Source organism: Microcaecilia unicolor, chromosome 2, assembly GCF_901765095.1.
Source record: "Microcaecilia unicolor chromosome 2, aMicUni1.1, whole genome shotgun sequence".
Taxonomy (NCBI): Eukaryota; Metazoa; Chordata; class Amphibia; order Gymnophiona; family Siphonopidae; genus Microcaecilia; species Microcaecilia unicolor.
In genome coordinates this window covers 519,794,228-519,808,543 of record NC_044032.1, presented here as the reverse complement: position 1 = coordinate 519,808,543, position 14,316 = coordinate 519,794,228, and the positions used below count along the sequence as shown (strand labels likewise).

Below are 14,316 nucleotides of genomic sequence, written 5' to 3'. Positions count from 1 at the left end.
TGTCTGCTTTCTGTGAAAAAAAGATCATTGGGCCATCCAATTTATGGGCAACCAATAGCCGAAAAGGCAATGTTTTTCAATAAGCAACTTCAAGGGGATTCTGACTTCAAAGCCAGCACTGGGATGGCTTCAAAATTTCAAACACTGCCACAGAATAAGGCAAATTGAAATCCATGGTGAAAAACATTTTGCGAATTTACCAGCAGCTAGTAATTTTCTTGATCAATTTAATGTCCTTATCAAAAACTATGACCCTGATTGTGTTTATGCGAAATGGGTCTGAATTGGAAATCGCTCCCCAGTTACAAGGAGCAATCTGCGCCTGGATTCAAGTCATCTAAAGAACATGTCACACTGATGGTTGAGGGAAGTGCAACCAGTAGTCATAAGTTGGAGTTATTGCTGGTTGGTAAATCTAAAAATCCATGTGCATTCAAAAACACACAACCTTCCACTATTGTACAGAAGCCAAAAAAAAAAAGCCTGGCTGGGTTGCAAGGTTTTCCTTGTCTGGTATGACACTGTCTTATACCGGAGGTGAAAAGATTTCAGCTTTGTACAGGAAAAGATGGAAATGTCCTTTTATTGTTGGACAATACACCTTCACATCCTACAGCAGAAAGCCTAGAGCAAGAGGAACGTAGATTCAAAGTGCTTTTTTGCCACCAAATCTGACATCGGTAATGCAGGCAATGGATCAAGGAGTTATCGTTTCATTGAAATGATTTACTGGAAGCAACTGTAGAGGACAAATTGATTAAGCAATAATCCAAAGAAGACATATGTACTGGGTGGTGAGAGGCTGATATGCACAGACAGGGAGCAGGATCTTGGGGTGATGGTATCTGAGGATCTGAAGGTGATGAAACAATATGATAAGGCAGTGGCCATAGCCAGAAAGATGCTAGGCTGTATAGAGAGAGGTGTAACCAGCAGAAGAAAAGAGGTGCTGATGCCTCTGTACAAGTCATTGGTGAGGCCCCATCTGGAATATTGTGTTCAGTTTTAGAGGCCATTTCTTGCTAAAGATGTAAGAAGACATGAAGCAGTCCAGAGGAAGACAACTAAAAACCAACCTGTTCAAAAAGGCATACCCAACCGACCCAACCTAAGTGCCTAAACCTCGCAACACAACGAAACCAAAGATCGTAATAGACTCTACACAACTCTTCCTCTCTACGATTCCCCAATGTGCCTATAACACATGAACCTTATTCGTCCACAACAACTCTATATATTTGTTTCACTACCGGAAATGGCGATCACCTCTACGGTATTATGTAAGCCACATTGAGCCTGCAAATAGGTGGGAAAATGTGGGATACAAATGTAACAAATAAATAAACAAGAATGATATGGGGCTTGTGCCAAAGGACATATGAGAAGAGACTGGAAGACCTGAATATGTATAGCCTAGAGGAGAGGAGGGACAGGGGAGATATGATTCAGATGTTTAAATACTTGAAAGGTATTAATATAGAAACAAATATTTTCCAGAGAGGGTGGTGGATGAACAGAATGACCTCCTGAGGAGGTGGTAGAAACAAAAACTGTGGCGGAATTCAAAAAGGCATGGATGAACACAGAAGATCTCTAATTAGAAAATGAATGATATAAAAAAAAAAAAACTTAAAGAGTTGCATATGTGTTTGAATGTCAAGTGGTGCTCAGATGGCAACTCTGGCTGCATCAACTAATGCTGGTGTTGAGCTGGCTTCTACGGTCTGAGTTCGGTATATGGCAATCCATTTTAGGATGGGCTAAAGAGAGCTTCAATGGAACTCCAGGGGTTTGGAACGTGAGGACAGTTCCAGGCAGAATTTTACAGTCCCTGTCCCGCAAATGACAGGACAAATTTGGATAGACTGGAGTGGGCTTTGACAGCAACTCCAGTAGTTGAAACATAAGGACAGAGTTGGGCAGACGTCTATGGTATATGTCCCAGAAACACCAAAGAAAGACCATTACAAGTATACATCACATTCATTGTTGATTTAAATCTTGAATTGATAATGAATGTGATTGTTGGGCAGACTAGATGGACCATTCAGGTCTTTATCTACCGTCACTTACTATGCTAATATGTAAATGGCTAACATAGAAAATGAATGTAGCATGATCCAATTCATAAGAGAATTGGACATAAAAGATTGTTCCTACATGGTTGCTGATGCTTGGAATCAGGTAAAAACCCAAACCCTGAAAAATGTATGGAGCACAATTCTAAACAAACAGAAAGGCATGAGAGGGAGACGAAGAAGATGATATTTTAAAAAACATTGCAGAAGATCTTTTACAGGTCCCTGGTTGCTCTGATTGTGATGTTGAGAATGTCAGTGAATGGATATGCAATGATGCAAATGATCCAGAGTATCAGATCATAACAGATGATGAAATTGTGGAATCAGTACATGACGAGGAACATGAAGAATCAAAAACTGATTATGATCACCAGGTTAATGCTGAGGTGGGACCAACACATGCAGAAGCCTTTGAATGTTTAAATATAGCAATGGCTTACCTGGAAAAGCAGTAAGAAAGCAGTGCAATCCAGCTCCTTTGTCTGAAATGAAAATCGGCCTTGAAGAAATTTAAAATTATTTCCTTTTTAAAATAGAAATACAGTAGTGAATGTACAACTGTACTTTTACTTTTAAATACTGTATCAGTGTACTTCATTTTTACATAGAAATACTATAGTGTATATACAAGAAATACTGAACTGTGCTTTACTTTGAAATACTTTATTATAGTGTATTTCCCTTTTTAAATACAGTACTGCATGTTCTACAAATATAGTACTGTACTGTAGTGTGTAATATTTTCTGTCAACTTATTGTTGAAAATAAAACTAATGTTCAGCATACAGTGCTCCGGTTGTGTTCTCCTTTTAAAAAGTAGGTACATCCAATCATCCGGATTTATGATTATCCAGACCATCCCCATCTGGATAATCGACGTCGTACTGTAGTTGTATTTGTTCCCAAATAATTTAGCAAGTTGCTATTTCCATGCCTAGATGATTTAGGTCACAGATATTTCAACGTGGTGCAGTTTCAGCATGTGTTGTGTGTCCAAAAGATGTGTGTAGTTTCCATTTTCCGATGGGAATGTACACACGTGCTAAAACAACGTCTGTGTCAGCTTTTACACCTGCTCTGAAACATGTGTGTCAACTGCCAATGTTTTTAGACCAAGGGTGTCTTCCAGTGAACATGGGGCCATTTGTGTTCACCTCTCTGATGTCTAATGCCTTTTCATTAAGGGTCATTTCTTGTGGTTCCTTTATTGGTTTCTCTTATACATGTAAAGTGGTGGAAAATGTATCCATATTTATTTATTTATTTATTTATTTGTTGCATTTGTATCCCACATTTTCCCATCTTTTTGCAGGCTCAATGTGGCTTACATATTGCCGTTAACGGCGTTAGCCGATTGCGGTCTGAACAAATACATGATATGAATGAATGCAAGGTGATGTTGTGGTAGATAAAGGTACATGTAAGGTAGGTGTAGTTGAGGGAACTTAGAGAGGGGGGAGGAAGAGTCAGGTAATGTCTTTTACGCTCTTTGGTTGCACTGTGTCGCAGATGTCCATGTATTTTTATGTTGGGTCGGTGGAGTATGCTCTTTTGAACAGGACTGTTTTGTCATGTATCCAGGTGCCTCGCTGTAAATGATTTTATGAACAGTCGTGCAGATTTTGAACGTGATTCATTCTTTGATTGGTAGCCAATGCAGTTTTTCTCTGAGTGGTTTGGCACTGTCAAAACACGTTTTCCAAATATAAGCCTGGCTGCTGTGTTTTGGGAGGTTTGAAGTTTTTTTATGATTTGATCTTTGCATCCCGCATAGATTCCATTACAGTAGTCTGCATTGCTTAGTACCATTGTTTGTATCAGGTTTTGAAATATTTCCGTTGGGAAGATTGGTTTCACGCGTTTGAGTTTCCACATTGAGAAAAACGTTTTCTTTATGGTGGATTTTGCTTGGGTCTCAAGTGAGAGGTTACGGTCAATTGTTACTCCGAGAATTTTCAGGCTGTTTGAGATTGGGAGGGTGTATCCTGGGGTGTTGAAGCTTGTGGGTTTGTATGTATTGTATTGTGATGAGATGTGGTAAAAGTGGCACTTATGCACTTTACATATATAAAGCCCCAAGTGATGTAATTCTATTTTTCATAAATTGCTGCTCTTGTTATATGTGCTAGCAAATACATGGGTATTTGCTGGCATCCTAATCCCTATTTTACAAAAGGCTCTGTGCTATGTAAAAAATATATATATATATATTCTATTTCCCATGTAGATCTCCTTATGCAAAATGGGGTTTCATGTCTATTTCTATAAGGTCCTTTCCTCCTTTGGTTCTTGAATTATACAGCCCTGTTATACACTGATTCTTATAGATTACATTATGAGCATGAATGAATTTATTGTTTTTACATCCAATTTTCCAAGATTTTTATGAGGCCAGTCCACAGTTCCAAAACGGAATGAGAACACTGGGATTGCAAGCTGATTAATAGCTTGTTGTATCTTGTATCTTATTCCGTGCTGTGAAAACATTTTTAATAATCTGTTTCAATCTTTAGCAGTATTCTTTATTATCCTTTCTTGCAATAATTAGTGTTTTACTGTTTTAGTACTTCTTAGAAAAGGTTCAAAGAAGAGCCACTAAAATGATAATGGGGATGGAACTCCCCTGTATGAGGAAAGGCTAAAGAGGTTAGGGCTCTTCAGCTTGGAAAAGAGACAAATGAAGGGAGATGTGATTGAGGTCTACGAAATCCTGAGTGGTGTAGAACAAGTAGAAGTAAATTGATTTTTTTAATTGTTCCAAAAATACAAAGACTAGAGGACACTCGAGGAAGTTACATGGAAATACTTTTAAAACAAATAGGAGAAAATATTTTTTCATTCAATGAATAGTTAAGCACTGGAACTCTTTTCCAGAGGAGGTGGTAACACCGGTTAGTGTATCTGGGTTTAAAAAAAGGTTTGGACAAATTCCTGGAGGAAACGTTCATAGTCTGCTATTGAGACAGAAATGGGAAGCAACTGCTTGCCCTGGGATTTGTAATATGGAGTGTTGCCATGATTTGAGTTTCTGCCAGGTACTTGTGACTTGGCTTGGCCACTGTTTGGAAAAGAGGATACTGGGCTAGATGGACCATTGGTCTGACCCAGTATTGCAACTCTTATGTTCTTTGTTCTTTTCTGATTTTGAGATACATTTTGGGTGTTGGGTGTTTGTCTTGCTCAACTCTCCAATCACTTTTAAGCTTTAATTGTTTCACTGACTTTGGGAAATTAGCTTCTAGAATATGCTTATATTTAGTTGAATTCATTTTTTTTTTATCCATCTGCACACTGTCTGCCATGCAAATCCAAATCAGAAAAGATCCATTCTCATGCAGGGTGTTCCTTTCTTCAAATCCTTCACTCCTTTCTACTCCAAATATATTTTGTATAGCTGTAGCTGAACAGTTCCGTTTTCATATTATCAGCCTAAAGCACTGTGGGGGCAGTTCTACACCTCCATTTAGGTGCTCAAGGATGGGTAGTAGGAGTCCATTCTTGGTACCTAGGCACCCAGGTGCTTTTTTAGAATACTAGAATAACCCAGTATCAACGTGCATGTAGTCACACCAGCCATAGACCTGGCATAACTGCGGGTATGTAAATGTGGTGGTAATGATGATAACTTATAGTATTCTGTAAGTTATGCACATAACCAGGACCCTATTCTTATCCCACCTATGCTCTGCACATGTATACAAACCCTTGCATTTGCACTCTATCCCTCCAGATTCTATATTTGGTACCCAGATTTGTATGCCCAAGTTTGTGTGCACAATTAACTAGCCCTTAATTGTCAATAATTGGATGCTAACAACCAATTATTGATGTTAATTGGCACTCATTAAATTTTGTGCGCGCATCTGGCTGCACGCTATTCTTTAAGGCATGGCATATAACTCTACTTGCACGTAACTCAAAAGAGGGTGTGGCCATGGGCGTATGGGGGACATTCTGAAAAGTTTCTTCTGTAATTATAGAAAATTACCTTGGTGCGCCTAACTTGGGTTCCAGCATTTATGTCACATTTCAACAGGCGTAAGTCTGATGCCTAAAGTTAGGCACCGGAATCGGTGAGATTCTATAAAGGGCATATGCTCTTTATTGAATTGTGCTTAGCAAAAATTTTTAATGGTGACAAATTTTGAGTGCCATCTATTGAATCCAGTCCTATGTGACATTATAGAATAGTGCTTACTCGTACTACTGTTACTTAGCATTTTTATAGTGATACTAGATTTATACAGCACTGCACATAAACATGTAGGAACCAGTCCCTTCTCAACAGAGCTTACAATTTATTCAAGGTAGAGACAGTACAAATAAGGGATTATGGAGTTTCATTTATTATGGGACTGATTAAAACAACATGGGTACTGAACAGGTGATTAAGAGGTAAAGAGTTAAAAGCAGCCTCAAAGAAGTGGGTTCTTAGAATGGATTTGAATGCAGCCAGGTGTATGGTGCACCAAGATGGAACAGAGTCTGGAGTTAGTGGTGCAAGAACAGAGTACAGATAAGAGTGACTTATGTGACGGACAGAGTTTCCGAGGAGGGGTGTAGGAAGGCATAAAGAGAGGAGAGATAACTGAGGAGCGGCAGAAGGAATACACTTGTAAGTCAGTAAGAGGAGTTTGAACTGTATACGGAAATGGATAGGCAGCCAATAAAGTGACTTGAAGAGATGGGCTTTGTGAGTGTAGCAACACTGGTGAAGGATAAGTTCTGCAGCAAAATTTTGAAGAGGAGAGAGATGGTCCAATGGAAGACTTGTGAGGAAAAAATTGCAGTAGTCTAATTGGAAGGTGATGAGAGTGTGGATAAGGGTTTTGGTAGTGTGTTCAGAAAGGAAGAAATACATTTTGATGATGTTTCAGAGAAGGAAACAACAGGTTTTAGCAGGATGTTAGATGTTTGCAGTGAAGGTTAAAACTCAAAGATGACCCCAAGGTTGTGAGCTGAGAAGACAGGGAGGATGATAATGCTGGCACTTTCACAGATAAGCATACACTTATAATAAGTGCATAAGTGCTAGTATTCTAATATTTACTAGTGAAAGTGACACAGAGATGTAGACACCTAGATGATAGAATTGCCCTTTGTGTTCCAAAAAGTTTCTGACTTTTCATTATTTTCTTTTGCAGTCTTTAGATGATGGCTTTTGTGATGAGGTTGTAGAAAAGTTTTCTTGCTGACAACTTTTTCATGCAGGTCATTCTTGTGTAATCAACCCTGAACTTATCAGCATGTCATTTGCAGTGATTTGTTAGTTATGTTTGTGAGATCTGACCAGTTTTTTGGACATTGGTATCAGATATTTTTATTTGGTCTTCCAGATTTTGTCTTGACTTCAACAGTTCCATGTAACTTCCATTTCTGATGGTTAAAATTGAAAGCTGGAAGTGTTGGAGATTTCTTAAAAGCCTTCCTCTACTTTGTGGGATTGACGTATCTTAATTTCAATGCTCAGACAGCTATTTAGAGGAACCAGTGGTTGTTGTAAGTAGGCTGTAAGGTTGAAAAGTCAGAAATATTCTTCATCCATGGACTTTTCTTCACCTGATTAATTGAAGACCTTTTGAGTCACAAAATGTTTGGGCCTTAACTTTTAAAAGTAGTAATGAATCAACTGGAAGGTGTCCAGACTTTTGGACCTGCCATATTACTTTTTAAAAAAAATTATATTCAATCTTTTAGAATCAGCAGATAAATAGTAATTATATACATGTTGTGCAATCTTCAGTTCATTTACCCCCCCCCCCCCCCCTGTTTACGAAGCCTTGCTAGCAGGTGCTGCGCAGCAATGCCAACACAGCCCAGTGAATGGACTGCGTCAGCATTTCCGCACTGATAGCCACTAGCATAGCTTTGTAAACAGGCAGGATAGACATTCAGTGGTAGCGGAAATACATATGCAATATATTGTCCTTATAGTGAAAAAATACACACAAGACAACTACAACAATTCTTCCAGATATAAAGTCAGCAGGGGTTTCCAATAAACCAGTAATATCCAATGTAGTACTAGAGGGTCAATAAAAGATAAAATGCATAATTTAAAAGTAGCATTGTAGTTTCAGGAAAAGTCAAAATGTCTTTCAAATATTTATAAAATGCATCTTTAAGTGACATTGAAAAGATTTGCAGAATTCGTGTGTTTTATTAAACATCTGTATGAATTCTTATTGGACTAAATAAGATTATTTGATCTCAAAGCTCGGTGTCATGAAGCTGGCCTCAAATGGATTGTTTCTTATAAGAGTATTCTTCTGAAATTATTAGCTGGATGAATAAGTGATGCTTGGAGGGAAGCATAATAAACTTTCACTTAACTCATCAAAGACAGATGAATTAAATCCTTGGGAAGCAAGACAGAATGAGATCATTTTCCAAAGAAAGTAGCCATTTTGGGCCAGATTCAGTAAATGATGTCTAAAATATAGGTGTGTCAGAATAACACATATAGCGCTATTCTATAAACTGTGTCTACAATAAGATGCAGTTTATAGAATAGCGCATAGACTGGGAGAATGTGTGTACATATAGGTGTTGCCATTTACGCCATAAATACTCATGCCTAAATGTACGTGTGTTCTCCCGAATTCTATAACAACGCACGTAAAATTTGATTGAAGCCCATGACACACCTACACTCCTCCCATGGCTGCACCCCCTTTTTAGCTATGCACATTGGAATTTACATGTGCTTCTTTTTAGAATACGCCTTAAAAAAAGCACTTGTAAATTCCAATTGCCAATTAGTGATGTTAATTAGTTGTTATGTCCAATTTTCATCACTAATTGGCTTGTAACTCAATTGAGTAGTGCACGTAAATTGGCCACGTGCACTACTCACCATGCCTTATATAGAATTCAGTGCTTTATCACAGTCAGTAGATGTATAATTCCTTAGTCATGTATTTTCAGCCAGTATACAGAGTATACTATATTCATAGAACTGCCTCTCTGTTATGTGCACCGATGTCATGCACTGGGTGCCAGTTCTATAATGACATTTGTGTGCCAAGATGCCATTATAGATACTAACATAAGTAAAAACATAAGTCAGCATGGGTGCACCTTGATTTAGGCACAACCATTTATACAATGTCAGTGATGGTGCTTCAAATAGTGGTAAGAGGTGGCCCAGCGTGCAGGATTGCCACACTCTGAGACCACCTTTTACCACTGTAGGTGCAAGATACTTTTCATTAAATGGCCAGTGAATAGCCATGCACTACCGAAATACATTGATGTGGGGCTATTTGCTGGGGGAGCCCTTACTGCCTTCTATTTAGGAGGTAGTGAAGGCTCCGAAGGTAACTGGACATCGCGCATCACTGCCTGCCTGATTACTGCCGGGCACGCCCCTGGTGCTAGAAAACTTTAAAAATTCTCCTAGTGCCAGAAACAGCGCGCTCCAGAAGCCAGAACTACCAACAGGCTCCTAAGGAGCCCGGTGGTAGGGCTGATTCTCATGCACAAACCCAGCGGTAGCCCTACCACTCGGTAGTAAATGGGCCCCTATATGTATAGCAATGCTGAATATACAAATGAATTTAAATGCCATGACTGGTGTTTAAAGTAGTGTCTGCCTCCACTGAAAATTACCATCAGTATGTTTGACTCTAATAAAATAACAGGGGCCCGATATTCAAAGAAAGCTGAGCTCCTAAATGTATGTCCTAAATTATGCTTCTAGATTATGCCAGATTTTCAGCCATAATTCATCTTAATTTAGGATCATTAGGGGTAATATTCTGCTTGCGGCGGTAAGCATTTTTAAAACGCTGACAGCTATGGGCAGTATTAGCTCCAGATATTGTCTGGCCATGTCCGGGCACTGGAACTGAATATCTGGGCCTAATTGACACAGCAGTGGCCTCTAGAGCTTATGGGGATCATTCAGCCTGGGACCCTATAAGATATTTCTGTGGGCCCTGGCTGAATATACCCTGGATCCTGGATTAAATAAAAACTGTTTAGTTTCCCTCCAATCCCCCCTCACTCCCTGACAAGGTCTATAGCCCCCCCCCCCCCCAACCTACTCCTGTTTAGACAGAATTCCCCCTCCTCTTACCCACAGGTCCATTCCTCCTCCCATCCCCACCCCCAATTCAGGATAGGTCCCCCCAGGCCTACCTAAAGTCCCTGGTGGCCCAGTGCAATGATGAGGGCAGGAGTAAACCCCACTCGTTCCTGTCCCTAGTGGTTGACTTTACAAAATGGCTGCTGCGACCTCTTGCGACAGCCTCACGGTACTTCAATAGTACCACGAAGCAGCCTGTAGAGATCACTTTATTTCCCGATTTTCAGGCAGTTTGTTTTTGAGTGGTGGGGAGTTAGTTCACACATTCATTTTAATAAGGTTTAATGTGCATTATAGCATTTCAATGCATGCAAATCAATTGTATGCATGTCATTTCTTAAGTTAACATAAGCTAAATTGATTTTTTTGTGCACTAAAAGTTTTAAGGTTCAGAAACAAACTGAATGTCTGCTAATGAATACCTATCCCTGTTCACTACGGTGAACTTAGCTTCACATATGGTTCTGGGTTTTTTTTTTTTGGGGGGGGGGAAGTTATCTGTATCTCTTATCATGATTTGAAGGATAATCTAATAGCGATTTATCTTCTGTTTCCTTAACAGGAGGAGCATCGTGTAATCTATGTTGGCAATATCAGACTTGATATAACTCGGTCAGAGCTCAGGGACCGTTTTGAAGTCTTTGGTGAAATTGAAGAGTGCACAGTAAATCTGCGGGATGATGGGTAAGAACTATTCTAATTATTCCTTTTTGTTAGGAATTGCTGTATGTATTGCTTATTTATTAATCCTACTAGTTACTGTTTCATTAGAGGAAAAGGCCCTTATTTTTGAAGGCCTCAGATGAAACTACCAGGTGGAGCCAAAATGTTGAGAAAGCAATATTCATTCAGAGACAGACATGGCCCATGTTTCAGCAGATACCTGTGTCAGGGGTCAGAACAAGGTAAATGCTTGTTGTATCCTTCCATGGGGGTCTACAATCACAATTTCAGGATTTCTACATGCAAAATCATAACAAAAGAGCAGCCTGATGCAGGCATGTGTCGAAACTCAGGCCGTGTAAGGTCTTTGAATAAATATTGCTTCCTCAACATTTAGGCTCTGCCTGGTTGTTTGATCTGAGGCCCTCTACCATGATACTACTCCATGACTATTTGTGTTGCTGTTTCTCTTTGATCTGCTGACCTTACTTTAGAAGGTCTATTCTTGTTTTGGACATCTGAAAACCGGCATTTATCCATCTGTATTGAATGGAAGTCCAAATCCCGATTTTATAAAGCTGGAATATGGACATCTAAAATGCAGTACATCCTACTGCAAAGGAGCGTGATCTGGGTGTTTTTTGGGTGTGACTAGTGAGGGGGCCAAATTATGGATATCCACTCTGATTTCAGAAGGGGAAGGGACGTCTATGTCCAAAAAGATGGACATTGGTATTTAGACCTGGTACATCCAGGTTACAGAAAGGTGCTCCAACTAAACAGTTCTCCATTGGAGAGAGTAAATGAAGTCACAGTATTTATTTTTCTGCCCCTGGAAGGATCCCAATTTTAAAAAACTAAATTTAAAAATAAGAAATTCAAAAACAGCTGAGTTGGGGTTTAAATTGTGGTCCTTTGGTTCTCAGCCAACTGCTGTAACCATTAGACTACCCCACATGGATGTCTGTGTGACCATTTTATTAACGTGGATATTCCTGTGTTTCTACAATGACATCCATATCCCATATTTTGTCCTGTTCATAGGTTGGTGGATGTTCATGCTGGACATAACCAGCATTTAGACATCTATTTCTCATGTATTTTAGAACAGACTGTGTGTTGGTAGATCCTGTTCTAAAATGCATGATAAATGGGCATTCATATGATGTACTGACTTGGAATCCTTATTCTGGATTGAACATCTTTTCTAAAATCAGCCTCGAAGTATTTAGCTCCTTGACAGAGGAATCATACTGATGAATGAACTTAATGGCATTAGTACATGAATTACCAGTCCACTAGTCGGTTCTTCTATACAGGAAAGAGTTATATTTTGTTCAATATGTTCATTTTGGTAGATTTTCATACAGCTGTCATTTTTTAATTGCAGGGAAAGCTATGGCTTTATCACCTACCGCTATACTTGTGATGCATTTGCTGCTCTCGAGAACGGGTACACTTTGCGCAGGTCAAACGAGCCTGACTTTGAGCTGTACTTTTGTGGACGCAAGCAGTTTTGCAAGTCTAACTATGCAGATCTAGGTATGGATTTTCTCACACAGGGAATAACTGTACACTATGCAAAGATCAAATGGAAACCACCTTCCATGAGGCCATAGATAACCTTGGTTACATTTTTTTGCAGACTGGCTACTTAATAGTGGTGATTTGCAAGGCTAAGCTGTAAAGGCTGATGCATACCAGGGAACAACAAGTAGAAATACATAGCTTGGCAGGTTTTTTTCCCATATGTAAAATCAACATATAGAGGCAATTCTATAATCTAGATGTTCACATTTATGCACCACATGTGTGCAAAAATGTCTAGAACACTAGCACTTCTGCATGAAGGCGCCAAGAAAGTACCAGCAGGGCACCAAACTTAAATAGGGGGAAATTCTATAAATGGTGCTCAAAAATATCAGCGTTAAGGGCCAGAATCCATATATGGCACCTAAAAACTCCACGCGGAATAAATTTCTACCTAAGCGCTGTAAGTGGCACCTATATTTAGGCATGGTATGTACAATACGCTTAGTTGATATCACAGTGCTTAAAACTACACGCATCCATTTACACCAAGGGAAATGTTGCGGAAATGTTGGCGTGTAGATTTAGGCGCACAAGGGCATATTCTATAAAAGTGCGTGTAAATTTTGGAACGCACATGAAGCATCTATTTCCCCATCTATAACCATACCCCTTTTTGGCTACACACATTAGAATTTAGATGCAGTGCATTACAGAATACGAGTTGTGCACATAAATTCTAATTATGGCCAATTAGTACTCATTATTGCTCGTTAAGACCCGTTATCAATGCTGATTAACTTGTTAAACCAATTAAGTTGCGTGCATTGTTATAGAATACGCTTGGATCTTGGCACGAAACACTAAGCGAACTATACAGAATCCGGCTGTAAGTGCTATTTTATAAAGGGTGTGCATCCTTTGTACATAAGTAATGCCACACTGGGAAAAGACCAAGGGTCCATCGAGCCCAGCATCCTGTCCACGACAGCGGCCAATCCAGGCCAAGGGCACCTGGCAAGCTTCCCAAACATACAAACATTCTATACATGTTATTCCTGGAATTGTGGATTTTTCCCAAGTCCATTTAGTAATAGTTTATGGACTTGTTCTTTAGGAAACCGTCTAACCCCTTTTTAAACTCTGCTAAGCTAACCGCCTTCACCACGTTTTTCAGCAACAAATTCCAGAGTTTAATTATGCATTGGGTGAAGAAATATTTTCTCCGATTTGTTTTAAATTTACTACCCTGTAGTTTCATCGCATGCCTCCTAGTCCTAGTATTTTTGGAAAGTGTGAACAGATGCTTCACATCCACCTGTTCCATTCCACTCATTATTTTATATCTCTATCATGTCTCCCCTCAGCCATCTCTTCTCCAAACTGAAAAGCCCTAGCCTCCTTAGTCTTTCTTCATAGGGAAGTCGCCCCATCCCCGCTATCATTTTAGTCGCCCTTTGCTGCACCTTTTCCAATTCTACTATATCTTTCTTGAGATGCGGCGACCAGAACTGAACACAATACTCAAGGTGCGGTCACACCAAGGAGCGATACAACAGCATTATAACATCCTCACACCTGTTCTCCATACCTTTCCTAATAATACCCAACATTCTATTTGCTTTCCTTGCCGCAGCAGCACACTGAGCAGAAGGTTTCAGTGTATTATCAACGACAACACCCAGATCCCTTTCTTGGTCCATAACTCCTAACGTGGAACCTTGCATGACGTAGCTATAATTCGGGTTCTTTTTTCCCCACATGCATCACCTTGCACTTGCTCAGATTAATCACCATCTGCCATTTAGCCGCCCAGTCTCCCCGTCTCGTAAGGTCGTCTTGTAATTTTTCACAATCTTGTCGCGAGTTAACGACTTTGAATAACTTTGTGTCACAAGCAAATTTAATTACCTCGCTAGTTACTCCCATCTCTAAATCATTTATAAATATATT

The 14,316-nt window shown here is 39.5% G+C and overlaps 1 protein-coding gene across 2 annotated transcripts in view; it reads left to right on the top strand.

Annotated features, from left to right (window-relative positions):
* The window catches only part of PPARGC1A (PPARG coactivator 1 alpha), a 232,150-nt gene that overhangs the window by 202,125 nt on the left and 15,709 nt on the right, over positions 1–14,316 (top strand). The window contains exons 11-12 of one of the 2 annotated variants that reach the window (XM_030191237.1): positions 10,733–10,854; positions 12,224–12,375. In XM_030191237.1, the coding sequence (XP_030047097.1) occupies positions 10,733–10,854; positions 12,224–12,375 (274 nt within the window). The remainder of the gene's footprint in view (positions 1–10,732; positions 10,855–12,223; positions 12,376–14,316) is intronic. The other variant, XM_030191238.1, reaches the window with a different exon arrangement.